This window comes from Marmota flaviventris, chromosome 16 (assembly GCF_047511675.1).
Source record: "Marmota flaviventris isolate mMarFla1 chromosome 16, mMarFla1.hap1, whole genome shotgun sequence".
Taxonomy (NCBI): domain Eukaryota; kingdom Metazoa; phylum Chordata; class Mammalia; order Rodentia; family Sciuridae; genus Marmota; species Marmota flaviventris.
The window spans coordinates 24728520-24756072 of record NC_092513.1 but is presented as its reverse complement, the minus strand read 5'-3'; the positions used below and the strand labels follow the sequence as shown (position 1 = coordinate 24756072).

At 35.4% G+C, this 27553-nt stretch overlaps 1 protein-coding gene across 2 annotated transcripts in view; it reads right to left on the bottom strand.

Moving 5' to 3' along the window:
- Dym (dymeclin) overlaps positions 1-27553 on the bottom strand; it is a 345904-nt gene that overhangs the window by 218897 nt on the left and 99454 nt on the right. For both annotated transcript variants that reach the window (XM_027948972.2, XM_027948971.2), the window contains exons 7-8: positions 26068-26193; positions 24726-24868 (exon numbers count right to left, since the gene is read on the bottom strand). In XM_027948972.2, the coding sequence (XP_027804773.1) occupies positions 24726-24868; positions 26068-26193 (269 nt within the window). The remainder of the gene's footprint in view (positions 1-24725; positions 24869-26067; positions 26194-27553) is intronic.

Sequence of the window (27553 nt, the reverse complement as noted above, 5' to 3'; positions counted from 1 at the left end):
TTAGAATTCAAGTTACATAAAACAAAATCATGGTTGTTGCAGACATGTTGAAGTTTGGTAAATATCAGCCACTAAATATCTAACAGTGTAGAGCAGTGCCCCATTTCCATGGGGTGCCTTCCAAGACTCACAGTGGAAGCCTGAAACCATAGGTAGATCAAACCTTGTATAGACTTTTTTTTTTTAAACTACGCCTGCCTACCTATGATAGAGTTTGTGAATTAGGCACAGTAAGAAATAAGCAATAATTACTACTAATAAAATAGAACAATTATAAGACTATACTGTAATAGAAGCTATTCAAAAGATACAAAATTTGATAATAAAAGAACTGATAGCTTATGGGGAGAAAACGTAGATATTTTATTCCTAGAAATTTTCATTTAATATTTTTGGATCACCACTGATAGCAGGTAACTGAAACCACAGAAAAGATAAGAGAGGACTATTACAGACAACCACAAGATACAAAACACGCCCTGTCCCATGATACACATTCATTAACCTGGCAACAGCTGTCCACCCTTATATCTATTAATAATGAGGTACCCCAACAGAACATAACACTTTGGTGTGTTAGTGATGGAAGAGAAACGTAAGTCAATCAGGTTTAACCTAATGCAACCATTTACTCCTCCTTCAGCCGAGGAAATCTTGCATGTAGTGTGCCACATCTGTGAACACCACAGGACCTTGCTGTGTTTAGAGCATCTGTTGTTACTACACACTTCTCTTCTCCCCATGGCTGTCCTACATCTGTGGCTTGCAAAACCATCTAGATATGGGTTCCCTGAAACAGTACTTCCCTTCTTCACCATGGTTTAATTCCTTTGTGCCCCAGACAGGATCAAACCAATTTTTGATATTACATTAAATAGGAGGAAAATAAATATTTTTTTAATTTTGCATTTTTGCAGACTGATATTTTTGTCTTATGTAAAAATATTCATATAAAATTCCCTTCACAAAATCAAAACTAAAATCTAAATCATATATGATTTGTAAGGAACAACCTAGATTAATGTGTGATTTTCACATATCAAAAACATACAAAATAAACTCATTAATTTTAACAGTACTAGTAAACAAAAAAGGACAAATTTGAAATCTACAGATAAAAGTTTCTACACAGTACAATCTTAGACGAATTGTTTACAATAACGTGTAAGTTTCACTTGCAAAGGCATAAATATAAACCAAATGACTGCAGAGGTAATTTACTCCTACCTTCAGTAACTGTCATGTTTTTCTACTTAGGTCTCCAACTGCTACTTTTCTGGTAATTAACAATTGGTTCCCCTTAGAAAACTTGGAACCACCATTTGACCCAGCTATCCCACTCCTCAGTTTATACTCAAAGGACTTAAAAACTGCATACTACAGGGACACAGTCACATCAATGTTTATAGCAGCACAATTCACAATAGCTAAATTTTGGAATCAACCTAGATGCCCTTCAGTAGATGGATGGATAAAGAAACTGTGGTATATAAACACAATGGAATATTATTCAGCACTAAAAGAGAATAAAATCATGGCATTTGCAGGTAAATGGATAGAGTTGGAGAATATCATGCTAAGTGAAGTAAACCAATACCAAAAACCCAAAGGCTGATAAGTGGATGCTGATCCATAATGGGGGTTGGGGAGGGGGCACTGGAGGAATAGAGGAACTTTGGGTAGGGCAAAGGGGAGGGAGGGGATGGAAGGGGCCATGGGTGTAGGAAAGATGGTGGAATGAGATGGACATCATTACCCTAGGTACATGTATGAAGACACGAATGATATGATTCTACTTTGTGTACAACCAGAGAAATAGTACACAAATGAATACATTTATGTGAACTGAAATGAACTGAAATGCATTCTGCTGTCATGTATAATAAATTAGAATAAATAAATAAATAAATTTTTAAAAAAAGAATTGGTTCCATGCAAGATTACTGTAGGCCAAAGGAAAGAGAATTCATAAGCACTGCTCCCTTGTTGAAAGTGACATTCAAGGAAAGATAGAATTTCTTCCCAAAGCTCTGATGTTATTAATAATACCAAGAAGAAAGACACAGTTATCAAGAAAAGTGTTCCAGGCCTTCAACACTGCAATTGCAATGTCATCTCCATGGACAGATGAGAGCTTGGGAGGCAATGGGAAATCAGAATCTTTGAAATGAGAGGCCACACATAAATATTTGAAAAAGAGGATTTCAAATGAATGATTCCAGAAGGTTCCCAAGACATAAAACCGTCAGCAAATGAAAGAATGTATTAAATGGATAATATGCAAGTAAGAGTGAACATGGCAGAAAGGAATGCTCTTAAAGTATTCAAGAAATAAAAAAAAAATATCCTGAGCAGTCAATTCAACTCGGCAAACAAGTTAATAAACACATTCTGACACTAGTCACCTCTCAAGTGAGAGAATCGAAAACCTCGATTTCATCTGAGAACTTAGCAAAAGCTAAGTTTTAGCAGTATGCATCACCCAGACTGATACTCAATCCTTCTTCCAGGAAGTCACGGTCATGTGTGATACACCAGGTTTCCTGAGAGAAGTATGGGAGCCCTGCTGTGCAACCGGGAGGACAGAGGCGCTTGCTCATTCTTTCTCTTTCCATATAGTGATACATTGTGGTTTAGTGTGCTTACAATGTTACCTAGGTTCAGCTAAACTAACTGACTGGGCTGGGGTTGAGGCTCAGTGGTAGATACGCACTGGCGCACTGGCGTAGCATGTGTGAGGCACTAGGTTCAATTCTCAGTACTGCACATATATAAACAAACTGTCAAACTCAATTTAAAAATAATGGAAGCATACAACTGTTCTAAAACTTTCTTGTAAAGAAATCACAGATTTAAAAGTATATATTAATGATCCAAATACAAGCAAACAACAAGGACACACACACACACACACACACACACACACACACACCAGCAGAGTTGACCCATCTGCAACCTGTATAGACTCTGTTAGTCATGTTGCAAGTTAAAAACAAAGAAAATATGAGTCAGATCTCTGAAGAAAACTACTCCCCCATCCATTACAAAGACTCTCTGAAATATAGATTTATATCCATCATTATTAACAATGAACATGGCTATAAAATACTTTCTTGAGACATTAAATGACACTTTGAAGCCATTGTAATTAGCAAAATATTAAAACTTACCTAATTAATAATTTTACATCAAAAAGATTTATTAATAAACATAATGTTAAATACTTTGAACTTTTTATTTAACCTTATCTTTTAAAAAATGCCAATTTATAGATGTCTTTTGTATATATTAGCATAACAATGTATTACATAATTCTTAAATCCATTCCCTTAAATCGGGGATTGTTTAAAGTGCTATATTGATAGGATAGATAATCGATGAAGTTTAAAGGTCACTATACTCAAGAAAGGGGGAATGAAATGTTAAAAAGAAAAGTAAAGGAGAAGGAAAATAGCAACATCTGTCATTCAATGATGATCCAAATTATCATTTAAATCTCACTATGGTTTTACAGATAAAGGAATTGAAGCTCAAAGAGTTAAGCTCCTTACTCACCAAACAGAGCTATGCAGATCTGCATGCCTGTTGTTCTAACAATCAAGTGGATGCACTCAACCACTGCCTTCCCTCATTGTCTCTTCTACTCCAAAATAATGAAGGGAGCCCCTGCCTCAGCTGGGAATTTGTAATCAGTCTGAAATTTGCCATAGAATAGATCTTTAGTACCTGGGATACAAATGCCTATGCCCAACCTTTTTGCTTCGGGGAATAGGATTTTTGGTTTATAATGCAGCTAACCTCAAACCATTTATTTAGATTTTTCTCCCATTCTTCATCATCTTCCAAGAACCCCAGATCCAAAAGAAAAGCACAACTGTGTTTCTGTTCTTTTGTTTGTTGGCTCTTCTAGCTTCCACTCATCATGACACTGCAGTGTTTCTTGATTCCCCCAAGGAACAATCTCACCTAGGCATTTTGCCCCTTTCTTTATGCTTCACTCCTTTAATATTTGCCAAATTGTCAATCTGGAAGTCTTCTCAGATTCTTCAATGAATAAATTGCTGTCACTATATTTAAGGTATATAATTTTAAGAGAGGAAACAGGTAAGACTACCATTTTACATGTTATAAGGAGAGGTTTACAAAGTTCTTTGGGAACAGAGAGACCCAGCTCTGCTACTGCACTCCACAAGAGCATCCCCAAAAAGGGCTACCTGTGACCTGGGGCACGGAGGTTGGGGACAGATCTGAAGATGGAGCAGAGATCAGACAAAGCTAGTTAACTCAAGTTGGACCTTTTGCTGGAGCTGCAAAGTCCAAGAAGGCAGGCGAGGGCAGCTGTGCTGGATGGGCATCACTGTCTGCTTCCTCAATTGGGATGTATGAGCCCTTGGAGACAGCCTACGACATGCTAGGAATAAGCAACACCACAGAATAAACATGGTACATTTTCCTAGACCACTGATTTTACATAAACGTTTCAAAGAAGCTAATTAATTAAATTAGCATGTAATTACATCTTTAGAAATAAAAATATGGATATTTTTATTAAAGCAGAACTTACATTGTGCAGACATTTATAAAATATGAAACCTGAGCACATGCTCAGTGCTGTACATTCAGTTATTTGCCTCAGCTAGTACTGCCAAAAGTACCATTAAGGGCTTTCATGGCTTTCTCAAAAATATGTGAACTACCATGATTCTCAGTATTTAAGGTGTATTTAAGGTCTCTTTACAAGAAAAAATATTCTTTGAATGATTCACTACACCTTTGTTGTTGTTTCTTTTACTCTGGATCTAAATGTTTTCTATTGTAAAGAGTATGACAAAAAAAATGCCAGCGGACCGAGGACAAAAACTGATAGACAGGAAGAAGTACATGGTTCTGTCTCATTCCACACTCTTCTGCTTGAAATTCTGATGATAACTTCTACAATAACCCAAACTATAATAATAGATTATTATACCATGACTCTATCTTTACCTCCTAAACATTAACTCTAAGAGTAGAAGTCAGGATGAGGGGCAGTTACAAGTAACAAGCCTGTATAATAATGGCTTCCACAAAATCCCCAAAGTAAATGTAGCAGAGGTTGCATGCTGCTTCATCATGTTCAAGAATCAGGTTCATTTTTCAATTGTTCTTTCACTGGGTAGGGTTTCCCTTCCTAAGGCTACTTATTGTCCAAGATGGGTAAGTTAGCTCTAGTCGTCACATTTTCATTCAAGTCAGCAGGAGAGATGAGAGCATATGAACTCCCTTTAAGAACCCTTAAAAGGGATGTGGCTGAGTAGCTGAGTACTTGCCTAGCATGCAAAAGGCCCTGGGTTTGGGAGGAAGAAAGGGAAAACTTTACCTGCAAGTTTGCCCATGCCTCTTCTGCTTACTTCCCTTTAGCCATACACAGACCATATCTGGTTACAAAAGAAACTGAGAAATGTGTCCTATTCTTGGTGCCCATGTAGTCAGCTAAAATGGGGAATATAATGTTTTACTTAGATGTGGTGTCATGGTAAAACATTTGTAGTGTCCCCAAAATATGCTCCTTCTGTCTCAGATGATGTGAGACAGCTAGTTTGCCTTCCATACTCTGTCCTTTAAGTCCTTTCTTTCACTCAGTTTAGGGGAAGCAACCATGCCCAGACAAACCAGCAAGCTGTATTAAAAACATGAGACTGGCAGAAGAACTGGTAGCCTTCCCATAATATCCTCCCTCTGAATGCAAGCAGCAGGATGCCTCAAAACATGTGCTATAAATCACAGAGCCAAAAGAATGAGGAAAATAAACTTGCTCCTTTATGGCAGGAATTTGCCTACTTTCCTGATGTGACTGAGTCAGGAACTGAAATTAATAAAAGTTAACAACTTGGATTTACTGCACCTTTCTTTATTAGGATTTTCAAATGTCTAATAATATGCTATTTTATTTTCATAATATACTGTTGCTGTCACCCACGGGTAAACTTATACCACCATCTCAAATATTATTTCACCAGTTGATGATTATCATTTCCTCACTTCTCTGTATAGTTTCACCAACTATAAACACAACACTAAACAATGTAGTTTGGTTTGGCTAGCTTTTCTCTCTCTCTCCTTTTGCAGTACTAAGGATAACCTGGGGAATTCTAGCACTGAGCTACATCCCTAGTCCATTTTATTTTGTTTTATAATTTATTTTTGAGACAGGGTCTCATCGATACTGGCCTTGAACTTGAGCTGCCCTCGTCTCAGCTTCCTGAGCAGCTGGGACTACAAGTGTGTGTCACCACATCCAGCTTGGTTCTGCCATCTCCGTAGACACAGTTTTTGCCTGGTTTTGAGCTTTCGTGCTATATGTGTTCTTTTGTAACTTGCTTCTTTCAGTCAAGCCTGTCTTTGTGAGAGTCACCCCAGGTGTACGTGTATAGCTGCAGCTCCTTCAGATGCATATAATGAATATAATATCTGTTGCTAGTCAGCTTCTTCCTGTTCTGACCAAAATACCTAACAGGAACAACTTAGAGGAGGAAGTTTATTTTGTCTCAGTTTCAGTACTCTCAGCTCATTCATGGCCAATTCCATTGCTCTGGGCCTAAGGTGAGCCAGAATATCCGGGAGATAGGAATGGCAGAGGAAAACTGCTCAGCTCATGGTAACCAGGAAACACAGTGAGAGAGAGAGGATCCAGAAACAAAATATAATTCCCCAGGGCACACCCAGTGACCCACTTCTTCAGCCACACCCACCTGCCCATGGTTATCACCCAGTTAGTCCATTCAAATTATGAATCCATCAAGTGGATAAATCTAACGTCTTTTAGTTATAGCTCTCATAATCTAATCATTTCACAAACTCTGAACATGTCCCATGACCTTTGGAGAACACCTTATATACAAATTATTACATTTGTAATTACAAACAATGCTGCTACAATTTATATATATGTGTGTGTGTGTATGTATGTGTGTGTGTGTGTGTGTGTATATATATATATATATATATATATATATATATATATTTCCTGATATACATGTGCAAATTCCTCAGGGGAGTACACTTGAGAATGGAGATGCTCAGTTCCAGAACACGTACATGTTCCTATTTTACTAAATAATGACAAGCCCTGCAAAGTGGCTGTGCCTGATTACATTCTCAAAGTGAATAAGATTTCCTACTGGTGTCCAAATGCCTTCTTTTGTAATTTAGTAACATGCATCACCAGTTTTGCAATTATTATGTTTTCATATTTACCCAATTTTCAAACAGGTTCAATACATTTTCACTTCATGCAAAATAGAAGTAAAGTTATATCCACAGTCTAACAAGTAACATTCAGCTCCATACAGAACTCACAGGTGAATTAAGATATTCATGCCCAATGACTGACCACTGGACCTCTACGGGAAGTATCAAAAACAAACAAACAAACAACAACAAGAAGCCATTAGAGCTATTCTTCACTCTCCTCTGTGTGGTTCTTATTTTGTGGTACTATAATCATATTTATTAAGAATGCTTATTTAAACATTTAACATACAATTTTAGTCTTCATAAATCTAAATACCCATGCACAAAAATACTGAATGCTTTTTTATCTACCAGAATTATATTTGGCCTGTCTGCAAGGTGAAGGGGAAAGAAACAGAACTACCAAAATCTATAGTAAGAAAATGGAGCCAGGTTCAGTGGCGCACACCTGTAATCCCAGAGGCTCAGTAGGCTGAGACAGGAGGATCGCAAGTTCAAAGCCAGCCTCAGAAGCAGTGAGGTGTTAAGCAACTCAGTGAGACCCTGTCTCTAAATAAAATACAAAAAGTAGGAGTGGGGATGTGGCTCAGTTGTCAAGTGCCCCCGCCGCCGAGTTCAATCCCTGGTACCAAAAAAAAAGGAAAGAAAGAAAAGAAAAAGGAACTTTTTGGGGGGCGGGGGGGACACTGGGAATTGAGCTCAGGGGCACTCAACCACTGAGCCACATCACCAGCCCTATTTTGAATTTTATTTAGAGACAGGGTCTCAATGAGTTGCTTAGCACCTCACTTTTACTGAGACAGGCTTCGAACTCGCCATCCTCCTGCCTCAGCCTCCCATTCTGCTGGGAACTTTTTCTTTTTTTCTTATTTTGGGGTGTGTGTGTGTGCTGGGGCTTGAAATCAGGGACATTCAACCACTGAGCTACATCCCCAGCCTTATTTTTGTATTTTATTTAGAAACAGGATTTCACTGTGTTGCCTAGCACATCGCTGTTGCTGAGGCTGGCTCTGAATCCGCAACCCTCCTGCCTCGGCCTCCCAAGGTGCTGGGAACATATTTCTTAAACACTGAATTACATTATGAACATGTAATGTTATAAACTTCAGACACAGAAGTAAAGACATTCTTATAAAGAATTCATCCACTTGCCACCCACTACTGCCCACTTTGAACAGTTATGGTCTTATCAAGTGTTGCCCCAGTTCTGCATGAAACTAAACAACAATATTTTAAAATATTTTTTCAAAATAAATATATTTAAAACAATCAGTTCAAATGCTATCTGATTCTACCAGAATTTTAAATAAAATTTAAAAGCAAATGGACCATAGCATATTACTCTGTTGTACCAAAGTGTTCATATAATTGTTGATAACCTGAAAGCATCTCCCAGTGGCAACCATATAATTTGGAACTCTACATGTCAATACTTTGTTTTTGATTTAAAATAAAACAGTCTCTGAAAAACCTCAAACAAGTATTTTCTTTTAAAAAAATAATGGAAGTGCTAAGATAACAAAATACTCTAATATAACTGAAAAAAATAAGAGACACATACTTTATGATTAAAAAAGAAAGAAAGACGTTTTACTGAAAGAGATTCCAAGAGTACAATAAAAACAATAAAATAATGTTTGCAGGAATTGTTCCAAAGCTGGATATCATTACAATATCATAAGAATAGTGTCGCTGTCCTAAAAATGCTATATAGTATTCAACTCATTCCTGTCTCCCTCTCCTGAACCCCTTGCAATCACAGATCTTTTTACTCCTCTTTTTTTTTTTTTGCATTTTCCTGAATGGCATACAGGTAGAATCATGCAACATATAGCCTTTCAGACTGAATTCCTTTCCTTAGCTTTTTAAGATTTCTCCATATCTCTTCTGGGCTAAATAGGTCATTTCTTTTCATTGTCTCTTGAATAGTGGTAGTTCCCTAATCTTTAGTCATCCAGATTTTCAAAACTGGCCATATTCTTACAAAGACTAGATGACATTTATTCTTTTATTAAATATTTTATTGTCTCCTACAACCCAGACTCTCTGCTAATGAGGTGAAGGTATAGGTCAGAACAAGAAGCAATTCCTGCTCATCCAACCCGTTAGCAGAGGATCATAGTTAGGGAACAGAAAGGCCTAGTTCATTTCAAAAATCACAGGGCTGCTCAGCAAAACAGGTTGTTCTATACAGATCACCCTCTGAACTCTAGTTCTTATTCTCATGCTCTTTTGATCCTGTGCAAAATCCTAACTCTGCCACCTCAGACCCTCGCTCCAAGGTTCACTCTTCAAACTATCAAGTCCCCAGGGAGCTACTACTGTTTCCAGTATCACGGACCCAGAAATGGGAGCAGTTATTCAGGACAGGGCCACACACAGCTGCAAAGTAGGGCAGGAAATGTAAGTAAGCCAAGAGCACCGAAGAAGGGCCAGAACGGAGAGGGGTGGAAAGGTGAACAAGAATGGGACCATGAGAACAAACTGAGACAGGTCCAGGAGCTAGCTTTAAAAACAGGCAGAAAACCCCACAAATTTTTTATTTACTCACATATTATCAGCTCTTGAGTAATACAGGTATGTAGGTAAAATTATTTTTACTTTTAGAGACAATCCTATGAAGCTTTATATTTTGGAATAATTACCATTGGGAAAAATGGCTCCTTTAAAATGAATCTCTCTTGGTCTTTCTACACTTTCTAAAATAAACGGGATCTAATGTACATCATGAAGACTATAGTAAATAATACTGAAAAATGTTAATCAGACTAAAAAATTAGTACTGATAGTAAGACTTCTAATTTGGTGAAGTCAGGATGAACATGATTATGGAAGTCGCTGCTGAATCTATATTTATTATCTTTTTTAATAATTTGGAAAAGGAAGGAAATTACCTTAATTTAATAATTTTAATTTTAATTACCAAAATAGAAAGGCTAAAAGGACCAGGAAACAGAAAAGATATTTAAGGTGTTAACTAGTACAGTGCTGCTTTCAGCACTCATGTACTAGATACTTGTTCATTACTTGCCACATGTCACCTGAATATAACAAAAGTTCACAAAGGCATCCTAAATTCTGCTTTTTTTTTTAGTTGTAGTTGGACACAATATCTTTATTTGTTTATTTATTTTTATTTATTTATTTTTTGAGAGAGTAAGAGAGAGAGAGAAGGAGAGAGAGAGAGAGAGAGAGAGAGAGAAATTTTAACATTTATTTTTTAGTTTTTTGGCGGACACAACATCTTCATTTGTGTGTGGTGCTGAGGATCGAACCCGGGCCGCACGCATGCCAGGTGAGCGCGCTACCGCTTGAGCCACATCCCCAGCCCCATGTTTATTTATTTTTAATGTGGTGCTGAGGATTGAACCCAGGGCCTCACGCATGTTGGGCAAGCACTCCACCGCTGAGCCCCAGCCCGAGCCCCTAAATTCTGCCTTTAAAACAAGGAAGCTAAGTAACTTGCTCAAGGTGACACGACCTGTGAAAGGCAGGGCTCAGCTTCCAGCTCAGACTTGTCTGATGCCCAAAGCCTTACTCTCTTTCAATCCAACATCCTGCTCCTGAGGACAGCCACTAGTTCTCTCCCTCCTTTTCCTTGTCTTGCCCTGCCAAGCAGGCGAATTGGACAGCCTTTCAGAGTGAATCTGGTGGCTGAAAAGCACCGTGAAGAGGACAGTTTCATGCTCTCTCCTTCACTCACCCCACTGGATCTGACGGGCCTTCAAGGACCGCACTCTGGCTCACAAAGATTATGAACAAGTAGAGGAGGACAAGAATGAAGGGACATTTGCCATAATCCTACAAGGAATCCTCATTCTATTCTTGAGATGAGGAAGGGCTTAGAGAGGTTATAAAACATTCCCCAAGAGAAATGCAAATTAAAACTATGCTGAGATTTCATTTCACTCCAGTCAGAATGGCAGTTATTAAGAATACAAGTAACAGTAGGTGTTGGTGAGGATGTGGGGGAAAAGGTACACTCATACACTGCTGATGGGACTGCAAATTGGTGTAACCACTATGGAAAGCAGTCTGGAGGTTCCTCAGAAAACTTGAAACGGAACTACCATTTGACACAGCTATCCCTTGCTTGGCATACACTCCCTGTTTGGCATATACCCAAAGGACTTAAAATCAGCATACTATAGTGAGTGACATGGCCACATCAATTTTTATAGTAGCTCAAGTCACAATACCTAAGCTATGAAACCAACCTAGGTGCCTTTGAACAGATAAACAAATAAAGAAAATATTGTAACTATACACAATGGAATATTACTCAGCCATAAAGAAGAATGACGTTTGCTGGTAAATGGATGGAACTGCAGACTACCATGCTAAGTGAAACAAGCCAATCCTAAAAAACCAAAGGTCAAAGTTCTCTCTGATATATGGGTGCTAACACAAAATAAGGGTATGACAGGGAGAACAGAAGTTCACTGGATTAGACAAAAGGGAATGAAGGGAAGGGAGGGAGGATAGAAATAGGAAAGACGGTAGAATGAATTTATAACTTTTCTGTGTTCATATAGGAATACATAATCAGTATAACACCCCACATCATGTACAACCATAAGGATGAGAAGTTATACTCCATGTATGTATAATATGTCAAAACACATTCCACTACTGTCATGTATAACTAAAAAGAACAAATTAAAAAAAAAAAAAAGAATTTCCCCAAGGTTATAGAGCTAATTAATCTGCAGTCTGGGTTCACGCCCAGGTCTGGTCCGACCCCAGCTCTTCAGAAGCTCTTACTTAGCACTTCTGGAAAGACTAGGGAAATTCAAAGAGATACCTTCCCCGCCCCCATCTTTGTCTAAAATAGACAAAATGAAATTTAGAACAGTAGTTCATCCTTGGAATGATTCCATATTCCCCCCACCGAGATTTCATTTCACTCCAGACAGGATAATTTTCTATTATGAAAATTGTCAAACAAACAGAAAAGCCAAAAAGAATGATAGTGAATTGCCAAACACTCACCACCTAGACAATACATTAACATTTTGCTGTATTTGTGATACCATTCTTATTTATAATACATGTATCAATATAGTTTATTTTATTCATCCATTTCAAAATAAGCTGCAGAAACATAGTGATTGCATTTTAAAAGGAAAGCTTTTGAATATTTTCTAATAGGTTTTTTAAATTTTTATTTTATTCACATATAAAGTGATTTCAAAACTACAACAGCTTTAATTTATAAGAATTCTTATTAACAAATTCTGTCAGCAAATAATACTGAATAAATTAATCTTTAAATTAATCTGAACACCCATACCTGCTCCATAAAAGTTATGCTCACTTGACTAGAATAGGTTTTAACAGTCTTAGAGGAAATCAACTTGCTTTATTTTTCAAAAAATAAAATTTGCATTCTCAAATCCCATAATTTTAATAATTTTAGTATTCTTATTTATACAATTTCTAAACCCCACAATAAAATTTACATTAATAGAAATTTCAAAATCAAATTAATCATATATAACAAATTAAATTTAAAAAACAGATTAAATCATTTGTACCAAAAAACACACAACTGTAGCAAGTCTCAGATATACATTCCTATGATTTCAACTGAAATTCATTATTTCACTCCATTCTTCAGAGTAAATACAAATGAATTCACTCCCCAGTTATTTGTAGTATGGAGGCGGCCATCAATCTTCCCTTTAAATCTGTTACAGACTTCAGAATAGAGGGCTAAAAGGAAGCCGATTACAAGGAATAGGATAAGTCAAACTATTTTGAAAATATGTTTTCTAATAAATATCACTTAGTAAATACCTATCAAAAAGTTTAAATCTAAACCAATACTTTTGTCAGAAAGCAATTAAAATTTACTTTTAATAACATTACTACTCTACAACGAAATACAGTCATTTTGGATTGTTGATACTATTTTAAATCTTCAGTGTATCTATCCCTTCAAGGAAACACTCCAATGCAACAGTAAACTGATATTAACTGTATTTTATAAATTATAAAATGAGTTCAATACTGGGGGAAAAAAGAAAAGAAGTCATTCTCTCATTTGATATATAAAGTCTACCAAATCATTCCAAATAAAAATGAAATGAGAATATTATTATTGTTTATAAAACACTTTCTGTATTGAAAGTTCAAAGTGTTTTAATTAGGAATTTGTTATTTTCACAGTGATGCCTGTTTCTGAGTGTCACATACTTTTTCTCTTACTGTAGTTTTTCTTTCTCTTAATGAGTCATCCCAGAAAAAGCCAAAACTGAAGAGAAAAATAACCATCATGTAAAATAAATTACAACTACTAGATACCATACCTATTTTAATAAATTCAATAATTTTCTCAACAACAGCAATTGGGAAAAATGAGTTTTAATTTTCAATTTCTACTTTATTAATTTCTCTATTGCAGCATTTGCCTAAACAAATAATCACTACTTTGGCCTTATAATTTGCCTTGGACACCCACCACTGCAAGCAAAGGGAAAAAAAAACATTTTTGATGGCTCATTCCAATGGAAAAACCATATATCAGAAGTTATTGTGTAAAAACTCAGGACTTGTGAAAGAAAGCACAGTTTGGCAGAACACATTTAATTAGGCTTGACTCTTTAAAATATTAAATACTCAGTTAAAATCACATTACCACTTTGTCTTATAACTTAAAACACAGAATAAATTTCAAAGTCAACCCTTCCTTGCTTCACCATTTTTTAGACATTAGCAGTAATTACAATGTTTGGAAATACAGTAAAAGACCGATCAAAGAAGTAAGGATAGAAGCAAAAGAAACTCTGAATAAATGTTATAACATTTCTCCATACAACATCAAATTTTCAACATACTATTTCTTTTCACTACTATCTGAAATCTGTTATAGTCATGCACCACATGACAGTTCAATCACAACAAACCGAATACACAATAGTTGTCCTGTAAGATTATGATAAAGCTAAAAAATTCCTCTTGCCTATAATCATCATAACGTTGAGTGCATCCCACATATTTACACATCTGATCTCTGAGATGTCGTTGGTATAGACAAACCTACGATGCTTCCAGTCAAATAAAAGTTCAGCATACACAGTATAGTACAGAATACTTGATAACGAAAATAAATGACTGTTACTGGTGCATGCATTTATTATACTTTTTAATGTAATTTTAGAGTATTCTCATTCTTAAAAAAAAAAAAATGCTGTCAACAGCATGCCAGGTTATGCTGGCAGGAGCCTCACACACCTCAAGATTACTGCATCTCTTGACTGCACCATTTTCTTTTGTTATTGATTTAATTTTGTGTTCTGTTCATCATGCCTATGCAGCAATAGGCCACACAACACACAGCGTAGTGTGCAGTGAGCTATACCACCTAGGTTTGTACAACTGTACTCTATGATGTTTGCATGATAAATCACCTAAGGACACATTTCTCACAATATATCTCCATATTTAAGCAATACATGACTGTATATAATATATAATACAAAAATAAAATGTACCAAATAACTGATGTTTTCATAATTTATTTACATTAAAAACTGGGTAAATTTCTAAATCATCATGAGGTCATTTTTTCTATTATTTTAGCATTTTTAAACAAAGTTATATTCTAAATGTTACTAAGTGATATCTACTACTATTAATGGTCATTTATTGTGTATCTAGAAGATGTCAAGCTCTTTCCTACACATTTACACATCTGATCTCATCAGCCCTACAAAGGCAGGTACAGTGCTCACTCACCCTACAGAGGACATGTTCAAAGACCCCCAGAGGATGCCTGTGAATAGAACCTTTTCCATATTACCTAAGCATTTATCACACACTGTTAACTTGTGCAGTTTGGGGTATAATAGCAAAACAGGCATAAATTTCTTTTTCTTTTCTCACAATTTCATAGATTGAAGATTCATTCTTACCATATATCTTAGCAATCTTAGTATTTGATTTTTTTTTCTTTCCTTATTAAGTGAACAGCATTCAGATTTGCAATTTATGGCTTTTCTTTGGTATATCTAAATTGCAAGAATCACTCTTTTATTGCACTGTGGGGTCACAATTAAGTAAAATAAGGGCTACTTGAACACATGGACTATAACAGTCAATCTAAGACAATTATCAAGTAACTAAATGGATGGGTAGCATATGTAGCACAGATACACTGGACAAAGGGATAACTCACATCCCAAGCAGGCTAGAGCAGGATAATGTGAGATTTCATTGTACTATGCAGAGCAGCATGCAATTTAAATCTTGTGAATTGTTTATTCCTGGAATTTTTTCCACTTGATATTTTCAGACTATAGCTGGCTGCATGCAGGTAAGTAAAACTGCAGAAAGTGAAAATGTGAAGAAAGAGCAACTATTATATTAACTTCATTTTACCATAAGGAATTTAGGTCATTGAGAGTTTAATAGCCCAAGTACACACAGTAAATGGCAGGTCTGGGGTTCGATCCTAGTTCTACCTAATACCTACATACAATTATCTTTTGCATATTATCAAATTATCATAATCCAGAATTTGCTTCTCCAAAGGACAATATAAAGGTGGTCTCCAGAGTCAGAATACAATTTATTTCAATCATACAACTGCTTTTTTCTTGGATTTCTTATACATTTTGGCATGATTTTTTTAAATTAAACAAGTTAGTATGGTTAGAATCGACTGTGAGTAACATCTTCACCACCACCAGCAAGCAGGGTTATGATGTAAAATAAAGAGTGACTGGAGCCAAATGCTTTTTTAGCTACCAATGTGTAAAAGATGAGTACTTTACAAGTTAAATATTACAGGAAGCAGAATTCTAGCATAACCTACTTAATACCTGGTGCTATGGTCTAAATATGGTTTGACCTCTAAATCCACGTATGTGTTTATGGTATTATGAGAGCAGAAACTTAACCCAACTATAGTGCTTAAAGGTGGAAGGAACCTTTGTAGAATGATTAGGAAAATGAGGTCATTAAGATGGAGCCCTCACAATTAAATTTTGGTGCCTTTATAAAAAGAGAGCAAGAGACAAGAAGAGACAAGTATGGGTGTTTCCTTATGCCTCAGGACATGGCAAGCAAGAAGACCATCATCAAAGGTCAAACCAACAGAGCCCACCAGATCTTGGACTTTGAACCTCCAGAATTATGAACCAAAATAAACCCTGTTTTCCTTATAATGTAATCTACCTCAGTTATTTCATTATAATAATAAAACTTGACTACTACACCTGGTTATAGAATGGATTTTTGCTTCACCTCCAAAATTCATGTTAAAGTTTTCTCATTGTATTGGGGGTAAGGTCTTTGGAAACTAATTAGGTTCAGATGAGGGCATGATGGTAGAGCCCCCATGATGGGATTAATGCTCTTACAAGAAGAGGGAGAGATGCCAAAGTATCTTCTGCTATGTGAGGACAGAGTAAGAAGGTGGTTAACTGAAAACCAGGGAAAGGGCCCACACCAAGAACCAAATATGGTGGTGCCCTGATCTTGGGTTTTCCAGCTTCTAGAACCATCAGAAACAAATGACAGGACTGGGGTTGTGGCTCAGTGGTAGAGTGCTCATCTGGCATGTGTGAGGCACTGGGTTCAATCTTTAGCACCACATAAAAATAAATAAGTAAAAATAAAGATATTGTGTCCATCTACAATTAAAAAATATATTAAACAAAGAAACAAATGACAGTTGTTCAGCTGCCCAGTCTGTGATATTTTATCTTAGCAGCCTCTGCTGAGTGAGACAATACCTTCTGACCATACATCCTGCCCTAACAAATTAACAGATCATAGACATAAAGGTCACTGGCCACTTATAAAACATTTTTTAACAAGGGAGGGTAATGTGCCTATAGATTAAAGTAAGAATTATCTTACTGACTATAACTAAGACTAACAATACTACTGATATCTATGATTAGTTGAACATTTCAAATATTTATTAAAACACAGGATCAAATATTTTCTAGTAAAATCAAGTCTTTTCTATTAAAATCTTTGACTAATTTTATGAACAAAATGTCAAAAAGCAAACATAATAATCTATCAGATAAATTACTGAGTAAGAAATGGTACCATAGTGATTGTTGTCAAGGCAAGCTCATTTAGGAAGCAAGGAGAAATCTCTTGTGGAAATATCTATTTAACAATCAAATTTTCCTTTCTAACTGACATTGGCCAAATTTTACACCACATAAAATGAAAAGCCAATTGGAGAAAAAACAAAAACATGGCAGGCATATTCAATTTAGTCAGTTTTTCAAAATATTTTTTACATAAACTTTTGCAGAACAAAAAAATACAAAGATCTTAATTTTTTAAACTAACATAAATGTGTCTGGCTTTTCTGGACACTAGCTGTTTCTCCAAATAAATGTGTTCTAATTATTTTTATTTTAATTAACAAGCACCAGAACTTTAGTACAGATAACAAAAGTTATTTACATGAGGACAGATACTATATAGTTTTACAAGTGATTTCATTTGTTCCTCATAATAACCCTATACAAAACTGGTCTTGTTATTTATCAATGTTACATATTAGTTAATGAGATTTAAAAAGATGAAGAACTTGTCCAAGGTCATGCTAAACTGTGACTCCACCCCAAATCTTCTGATTCTGATTATCAGGCTCTAGAATCCAATCTTATCCACCAGGATTTCCAGTAATGGAAATGAGAAAAAGCAATTGAGAGGTCTCTGGGATACAATCACAGTGGAGATACTGAGGGGTGGGGGACATGGTTTGAACTCACAAAAGGATCACCTAGCACCTCCCCACCAGGGGGATTACTAGCTCTGGTTTCAGGTAGATTCTAGCAGGTAAGCCCTAAAAGTCAGGGAAATCCTCATTAACTGTGAAGTCTACTACCTGGAAAACACAGGCTGCTGTCCCTACAGCAAACCCTTCACCCAGGTCTCCAGGAAATGAAATCTGTTCCAGGTAGAACAGTCACAAAATCCCTAACTATGTTCACATTTGTTATTTTTCACATGACATCTACAGAAGCACTCTAATCTCCACACATCTCTCAGCATGGTGTTGAGGACACAGTCATGGATACAATAGGAGGCCCCAAAATATTTTTTAATGATGATCTAGAGCTAAAAATAGAAGCTACCTTATCCATTGAAAGGATTTATAGACCACACTACACCTAACACAATCAAATCCTACTGGATACACTAAAAGGTTACCTTTGTGCATAAAATTTGAAGGGAAAAACAGGAGATAAAAACTATTGATATAGAAAAGATTTAGAACCTAAAATTGATAGTAAATCCATTAATAATTAAATATTAATAACCAAAAGTGGCATAAAATCTAGATTAACTTAAAAAACAACACTAGAATCAAGGAGATCAGAATTCCAACCTATTTGTTTTACACTGAAGTACCATACTCATTGTCACCTTTAACAGACTGATTCTGACAAGCTGGACCTCACTAGTAGCAGAAAACACTAAGAATAGAAACCAAGAGGGCTGGGGATATGGCTCAAGCGGTAGCGCGCTCGCCTGGCATGCGTGCGGCCCGGGTTCAATCCTCAGAACCACGTACAAACAAAGATGTTGTGTCTGCCGAAAACTAAAAAAAAAAAAATATTAAAATTAAAAAAAGAAAAAAGAAAAAAAAAGAAACCAAGAAAATGCGTCAAGAGATTAGTTAAACACATTAGCACCGCCTCAATATATTTCCTCAGCAATTAGTATTGGCTCAGCCACTTTCCATGAAGGGCCCCCAGGAGAAACAGATTCCAACCCTGGAAAAGGGGCTGCACCCCACCACAGTGGTGCCCAAATCATATCAGAATAATCTAGAACACTCATTGAAAATGTGTATGGCTAGGCCCCACCTCATATCTAATGATTTTAAAATTCCAATGTCTGGTTTTAATGATATATTTTTTAAAAGTATGCCAAGTATACTGAAATTCTGATTCATTTAAAAATTCACTTAACATATCAAAATAACTAAAACTGGTACTTTTCTAAACAGTGAAATGATACATATCAATTGATTCTTTTTCCATTCTTTCAGAATAGTGGAGGAATATCTAAACTAAAAAAATATAGAGAAAGGAAATAACTTTTTATTATAAAAATATGAATAATATAGTTTATTTACAGGTGTTATAAATATTACAAATTAAGGTAATATAGTAACATGTAATTAATTCTAACCAGTTTCAGTGAAAGAAACCACACTTGACAGATTTAAGGTTTTTTTTTTTAAAAAAAGATGAAATCTATACTAGTTAAATGTCACTGTTCTCAATAACAACAAAAAACATACTAGTTGTCATTTTTAAAAAAAAATTTTAGTTGTTGATGGACCTTTATTTTATTCATTTATTTATATGTGGTGCTGAGAATTGAACCCAGTGCATCACACATGGTAGGCAAGTGCTCTACCACTGAGCCACAACCCCAGCTGACTAGTTCTAATTTTTAAAAAATTAATAAATCCTCCAATATCCATTACATTGATTCCACACTATGCCAGGACTCCCTGCACACTGGAGTCCCGACAACAGAAAGAAGAAAGACTTGTGATGCGCCATGGAGCCTTTAGTCTAAGATAGTTAGAGGAAAACCTAATCATAAAAATTCAACTTCAATGCAACACAAATGATTGTAACTTAATAGAGGAGATTTTAAAATACAGAGAAAAAAAATCTTTATTTCTTTATTTTTACTGAAGTAAAAACAAATTCCCTAACTCACCTGTATTTAAGGGTAGTGAAATGTTAAACTCACTGAAGTTGGTAAATATGCTGTAGTTGAGTAAGAAGCATCCCCTTCTAGAAAATAAGTACACTGAAGAATTGAGGGAGTAAAGGGCCATGGTGTAGATAACTTGCCCTTAAGCGGTTAAAAAAAAAACTGTGTGTGTTTCTGTGTGTGTGTGTGTGCGTGCGTGCACGCACACATGTAAAAACAAAGAGAATACAATGACAAAACGAGGGGATAAAATGCCAACATAAATCAATCTTGATAAAGATACACATAGGGGTTTTTTAACATTTTATTTTTGAAACCTTTCTAAGTATATAAAATTATATCCAAATAAAAGGGTGTTCCTTTTTAATGTACAAAGAAGGAGATAAATGAAAAAAAAAAACAAAAACAGCAAAATGTTGACCATTCCGTAAGACAGGTTGTGGGTAAATGAGAGTTCATTCTATCATTCTGTCTACTTCTGTTCATCTTTATTTTATATACAAAAACATGAAAAAAAGAAAACAGTAGATAAAATCATGTAGGTAAGGTAGCTACTATAGTGCCTAGCAAACAGAAGGTATTCAATAAATGATAGACACTTTTATTACAACTGAGTCACATGACTCTCAAGTGTAGACAAGTATTGGCTTTTAGTGTATAATTACATTTTAGTATTAACTGACAATCCATAGATGTAAGGTGCTTTGCTGGACACTGTAGTGCCAAGAAGTAGCTCAGAACTCAGGTGGTCATGACACTGTAAAAAAAAAATAGAATAGCCTATTTCATATAGATGAGGTTGCTATGAGAATAAAGCAAGCGTTTAAAGAGTTCTCTTATATACGCAGAAGAGTTATATAAATGTTAGCTCTCATTTTATTGTACATAAGAGACAATATAGGGAGAATAAGGCACATATGTATGTAAATATAATCAAAATCAAGTGACAGGTTCCACAGAAAACAATCACACAGACATCAAAGGAAGTCTTCATGGAGAAGGTGGTACTCAAAATGGACTTTAAGAGATGGATGAGCAGAAAACTGAAGTCAGTGAGAGGAGGAACTAGGATGCAAGACTACTGAAATAATTCAAGCAAAGGCATACTAAGAGAATGTCAGGAAGCAAGAAGTAACAAAACGTTAGGGCCTGGGAAAAAACAGCAGTACGACCACAAATACTTCTGTAAAAGTGAATGAGAAGAAACTACAAAAGGTCTTGCCTGACTTGGGAGGCTCCAGGTATGTGGCTCGCGACTCATCTGGACCCCAGTTCTATCACCAGGTTTCTCCTCTTCCCATGGCTGGTGCCAATAAAACTTCACTATCCAAGACTGTTTTTTGAAATACGAGACTCTGTTTCAAAAGGGACATTTTAAGCAAAGCATACAATGCAGAAATTGCTATGAAAGGAAATGCTTTCTATGCCCAGGGAAAATTCAATCACAACAAAAATGAATGTAATCCAAATAAATTTGAAATTTACATTTAGCTTTTAAATATAATTTTTTTCTGTGAGAAACTTCCAAATCATATATTTCATAAGCTGTTTTAGTCAGCTTTTTAATCACTATAACCAAAAGACCTGACAAGAACAATTTTAAAGGAAGAAAAGTTTATTTGGGAATCACAGTTTCAGAGGTCGAAGTCCATAGATGGCTGGCTCCATTGCTCTGGCCCAAGGTGAGGCAGAACGTCCTGGCCGAAAGGTGTGAAGGAGGGAAGCAGCTCAGGACAGACAATCAGAAATACAGAGAGCTCTGCTCACCAAGAACAAAATATAAATTCCAAAGGCACGCCCCCTCAATGACCCACCTCCTCCAGTCATACCCTACCTGCCTGCAGTTACTACCCAGTTAACCTATTAATGGGTTAACCCACTGACTAGTTTTCAGCTCTAATAATCTAATAATTTCCCCTCTGAACAATCTTACATTGTCTTACATATGAGCTTGGAAGACACTTCATATCCAAACCATAACACAAGCTAATATTAATGTAAGAAATTCCTTAATTACCAACTAAAAAATCATCAAAAGTGAGCACATGACGAAAGTTAAATTTTGTCAGTGTAACTGATATTTCTAAAATGTAGTTGAATTCAAAATTACATGACTGTGATAGTTCTTAAATTTTATTTTGCTGACAGTACATAGCTGCATTTTTTAATAGTATGTCCTTTGTTGTTTTTTTATTACGTTTTGACTCACATACTGTAAAATAATGAATCCATAATTATTCCATCCTGATTTATGCTTCTACATGAATAGTTTTATGAAGATTTAGGAAGAGAACCAGGCAAAATGTCCCGCTATAAAACATACATCTATTTTAATTCCTTACTAAATTTTAAAACAGTGAAAAAAATACCAGAGAATCTTTAAAAGTTATTTTAGAAATAACCTCAGAGATCATTATCCCAATCAATCTTCTCACTCAATAGGCAAGGAAATAGTTAGGAAAATTAGAATTATATGCTAATAATATGATAACCTCCTTATGATATGTTGCTAACTGATTAAAAACAAATCCAAAATTTTAAATTCATATTTTTTGGCACCCAAAATACTAATGACACCACATACAATACTGGGCATCTACCTAATACAACACAACACATAACCTAATACAATACATAACTGAACGAAAAATCAAAAACTACACACATTTGTTTACTTTAAAAAAGAAACTGGCTATGTATTATCACTGCCTTAAAGGAAAGCAGATAATAAACTTATAACATTCCCCCTAAAGCCTAAATATTAAAAATGGTCACTTTTAAATACCAGCTTACCGACTCTGTTAGCATTCTGTTGCTGTGACAAAATGTTTAAGATAAACAACTAAAAAGAAGGAAAGATTTATCTTGTCTGGTGGTTTTGGAAGTTTCAGTCCATGGGTGGCCCGTTTACTTTTAGGCCTGTGATGATGAAGTACATCACGGTGGTGGGAGGATGATGCAAAGGAGGGTGCTCACCTCATGGCAGCCAGAAAACAGTGAGAAAGAATAAGGGGTCAGGGACAAAACACATGCTTCAGGAACATGCCCCCAGTAACCTATTTCCTCTAAGTAGGCCATTCCTTCCAAAGTCTTTACCACCTCCCAACAGCACCAGCTAGGAACTGAACTCATGTGCTGACATGAGTCTTTGGGGGACATTTCAGATCTAAAACATAACAATGATTAAAAAAAAAAAAAAAAGAATTGAAAATACTAACAGATCAATTAAGTCTTCCAATGGGACACAAAAAGCCATTCTTGTGTTGCCTTTGCCTTTCAGCTTATGGATGAGCTGTACATAGCTTCCTTGTCTAAAATAATACAGACCGGCATTGGGTAATGCAGGTACAGCATTCTAAGCAGGCTGCTCAACACCAAAGACAAGGGCATCAGTGATCACAATGTATTTAAGTTCACAATATTAAGAGAAATCAAAGGAGGACAAATCTAGAAAGTCTAGTCTACTGATCAATTTCTTAAATCAACAAAACAAACCCAGAAGGGTTTGTTTTGTTATTTGTTTATTTGTTTGTTTTTAACCACTAAGATACATCCCCAGCCCTTTTTAATTTTAAGATAAGGTCTCAATAAGTTGCTTAGGGTCTCTCTAAGTTGCTGAGGCTAGCTTCAAACTTGCAATCCTCCTGCCTCAGCCTCCCAAGCCACAGGGATTACAGGTATGTACCACTGCACTCGCCAAGTTTACCATTTCTTAACAAAAAATTACCAACATTCATTATCTAATAAGTTATTGCACAGTACTGCCTTTTCCTATTACACTGATGTCCTGCCTGAGTATGGAGAACATGCCATGACCACAACTCCACTGTAGAAACCAGCTTCATCTGGACCCTGCACTCTAATTAAAGAGAGTATACTGCACACTGTGTAGACCTGACAACTGCTAAAGTATCACTCTATTTTTTATTTATCCTTCAGAATAAAGCAAAAGTTCAGTGTTGTAACCTCATATGACCTGGGATCCCCAAGCTAACAAAGGGGAGGACCAGAGGTACTTGGTGCTTCTCATGTCCTCAGGTCTGAACCCTGTGAAGCAGAAATGAGAACTTCCTATGTGGTAGGGAAAAAAGGGCTTTCTTCAGCTACGACACTTTTTCCCAAGCAGAAAAATTCAAATTTGTAACTACTTCAGAGTTTATTAGAAATTCTTCAAATGTGCTAATTTGTCACTGAATAAAATGGAGCACTAAATATAATAGAAAAACTAAACTCAATTGGCCATATAAAATCCCAACCAATAAAGACTCTAAAATACAAAGGTCTTTTAAAAAAAAAAATTTATTTATTTTAGTTGTAGTTGGACACAATGCCTTTATTTTATTTATTGTTATGTGGTGCTGAGGATTGAACCCGGCGCCTCGCACATGCTAGGCAAGTGCTCTACCACTGAGCCACAACCCCAGCCCCCCAAAGGTCTTTTATAACAAAAGCAGTAAGAAGTTTAAACTTATTTTAAAAGGTTTAAGTTTATTTTTACTGTATAGCCAGAACTCATAAAATATAGATATGTATGCATAAACATTGTTCTTGAAGAATGGTGCTTTATAGATAAATAATACATTCATTATCTGCATGTATTTAATATAAATCACTGCACAGAATGGAAAGAGTAATATTTTAGTTATTTTCATTATTTCACACTTACCCAATACACAAATCCAACATAACTGTTGAAGATGGCAGTCAAAAGAACAGAATTTGTTATTCCTGATTAAATGTATACACAAAAAGAATTGAAAAAATCTTATAGGACTTACTTGCTACTCCTGATGCCAGTCCATAAAGCAGTCCTCCCCCATCTGACTGCTGGGGGTAAATATGGGCTCCTGGAGGAGGAGGCTTTTCTTGTCTGATGAAGTTATATAATAAAGTTTTCACAAGTTTGCTGGTGTACGGAAGACTACACAAAAAGAAAAAAATCAAACATGTTAATGGGAGTCACCTAATTCTATAAAAGTGACACAGAAGTAACTCTGACATTAATATTGCTTGAAAGAAATATTCACTGTCACATATCAGTCAAGACTCTGAGGGCTGAGATCATTGTTGAGGCTTACTTCTGACTTTGCCTCTTGCCACACCAGAAGACACTGGTCACATCTTTAAAATAACTGAGAGTCAGTTACATTAGCTGTAATCAATATAACATTTGTGAGACATTAATTTAGTGCAAAATATAGTACTGGTACTTAAAGAAAGGTGGTAATATGAAATCATTACGGAAGAGCAAGGATTTAAAGATAGTAATAAAAGACTGCACTTGTTAAGCATGAAAGTATTCGATATATCCAATTATTTAATTGGTAATACACCAATTCCTGCAATCTATATTGAATTTATTAACAGATCCTTGAATGTACTATTGGAATTTTAAAAATACTGCTTCCAAAATTAACAACAAAAATCAGTAAAAGAATATATTATAGTTTAAGTACCTGACACCATACTAGTACAAAAACCCTACTATCTATTCATTCAACCAATTGCAGATTAAAAATTTCAGAAAAAATATGCATCTGTATTACACATGTACAGAGATTTTTTCTTGTCATTATTTCCTCAATGATAAAATGTAAATCATTTGGATATGATTCAAAGTATACAGGAAGATGTGTATAGGCTGTATGTATTTTATATAAGGAACTTGAGCATACAAGGATTTGGGTATCCTTGGTGGGGGGCTGTGGGAGGGGGGTTCTGAAACCAATTCCCTGTGAATAACAAGGGACAACTTTAGTTTCAAACAGATGAGTGAGAAGAAGATACAAGAACAATTTGAACAAACAAATATGACTTGATGACTGCTAAGACATAGAAAATGAAGAAGGAGGAAAAAAAAAAGAAAGACACTTTGAAGGTTTCTATTCTACAAAGCAACTGCTAGAGATGGCAATGAATTTAGGGGACAAGAAAAACAGGGAAGATGGGTAGTTTGAATACAAAATTGAATTTAGACCCTAAAGGATGTAAAGTTGTAGTAAAAAAAAAAAAATCAAAAGCAATATATTGGAGATACAGGACCACACTTAGGTAAAAGGACAAGAATACAAATATAAATTATGCAGCTTAAAAAGGGACAAATTTAAAATAGAAACATACCATGGACCTTGCATCAAATACTTGTGACTAATGCTCTGTCGCAAAATTTCTTTGTGGAAGAGTTGGCAGGAAAGGAAAACAACCATTGTTGATATAGCTTCCACTGATATTTCATATGTAATATCTCTGGAGAAATAGGGAAAAACAGTAATGATCATTTTGAGAAATTAATGTACTACTCTTTTTTAAAATAAGATATACATTAAAAACTCAAATCAATATTTTCTTAATATTAAAGAACTTACATATTTAACAAAAAAATTAAGTCAAACAAAAATATTAAACTCTTTCTCAGGCATTAGTTATTTTATTCTGGCATTTCATTATTTTCCTAATTTCCAATTCCACCTCATACTGAAGGACATGCTTGTCATGAACACAATAACCAGCAGTGTTCTACTTTGAAGATCCTCTCTAAACCCCTACATTTATCCCTGTATAGTAATGGCACAGAAATAAATATTCAGATTGTAAAGTGGAAGATAAATTACAGTGCAGGGAAGAAAACAATATTTAGGAGTTCATAATTTCTTTACACTCATAACCATGGTAAAAGATCTTTCATCTCTAGTGTATGCTTTCTCAAGGTCAAATTTGCATGTCTGGCAAAATATTAGTGGTAAACACATCATTTCTGTTTTATTAAGCATATTTCTTTTAGGAAGGACTAACCTGTCTGTCCTCTCAAGATCATTAACCACTTTTAGAAACAAATCTTAGATCACTAAAAAGCAAAAGTTTCAGCTGAGTAAGGAGATCAAACAAGAAAAATGTATCAAGATATCTTGAGGGCTGGGGTTGTGGTTCAGAGGTAGAGCGCTTGCCTAGCATGCATGAGGCACTGGGTTCGATCCTTAGCATCACATAAAATAAAATAAAAATATTGTATCCACGTATAATTAAAAAATAAATATTAAAAAAATAAATTTTGAGTTACAGTAAAAAAATGGGATTATTTCAGGGACCAGGAAAGCAGAAATCTCAACAGCATAGCAAAAAGAATAGTAGCTCCAAAAGAATGCCAAAATACTTTTATAAATCTGAAATATCCATACAAAGTCCAAATTTTAAAAAGTACTTAACACATCTACTTAAATGAAACCTCATTAAATAATTTAGGGAAAACTTGACTCTAGAGTTAGACAAGCTTAAACTCTACCAGATATTTTAAGACGTTATCAATAATAGAAATATGTTTAAAAAACAAAGTCGGCAGGTCTGGGGTACAGGGCAAAAAAAAAAAAGTATACAAAACACTCAACTGATCCTATTTTGTAATGAATAAATCTCAATTCTACTCAGAAATTTTATTTTTAAAGTACTTTAATTCTCTTTCCTAAAATTTCCAGAACTACTGCAATAAAAAATAAACCATATAAAAAGCAATTCTTATACTTAATCTGATTTGCAAAACTGAATGAAAGATAAACCTGATGTTTTATGCTTATGATATGATTCACTAATGATGATTTGGGTGCTCAGATAA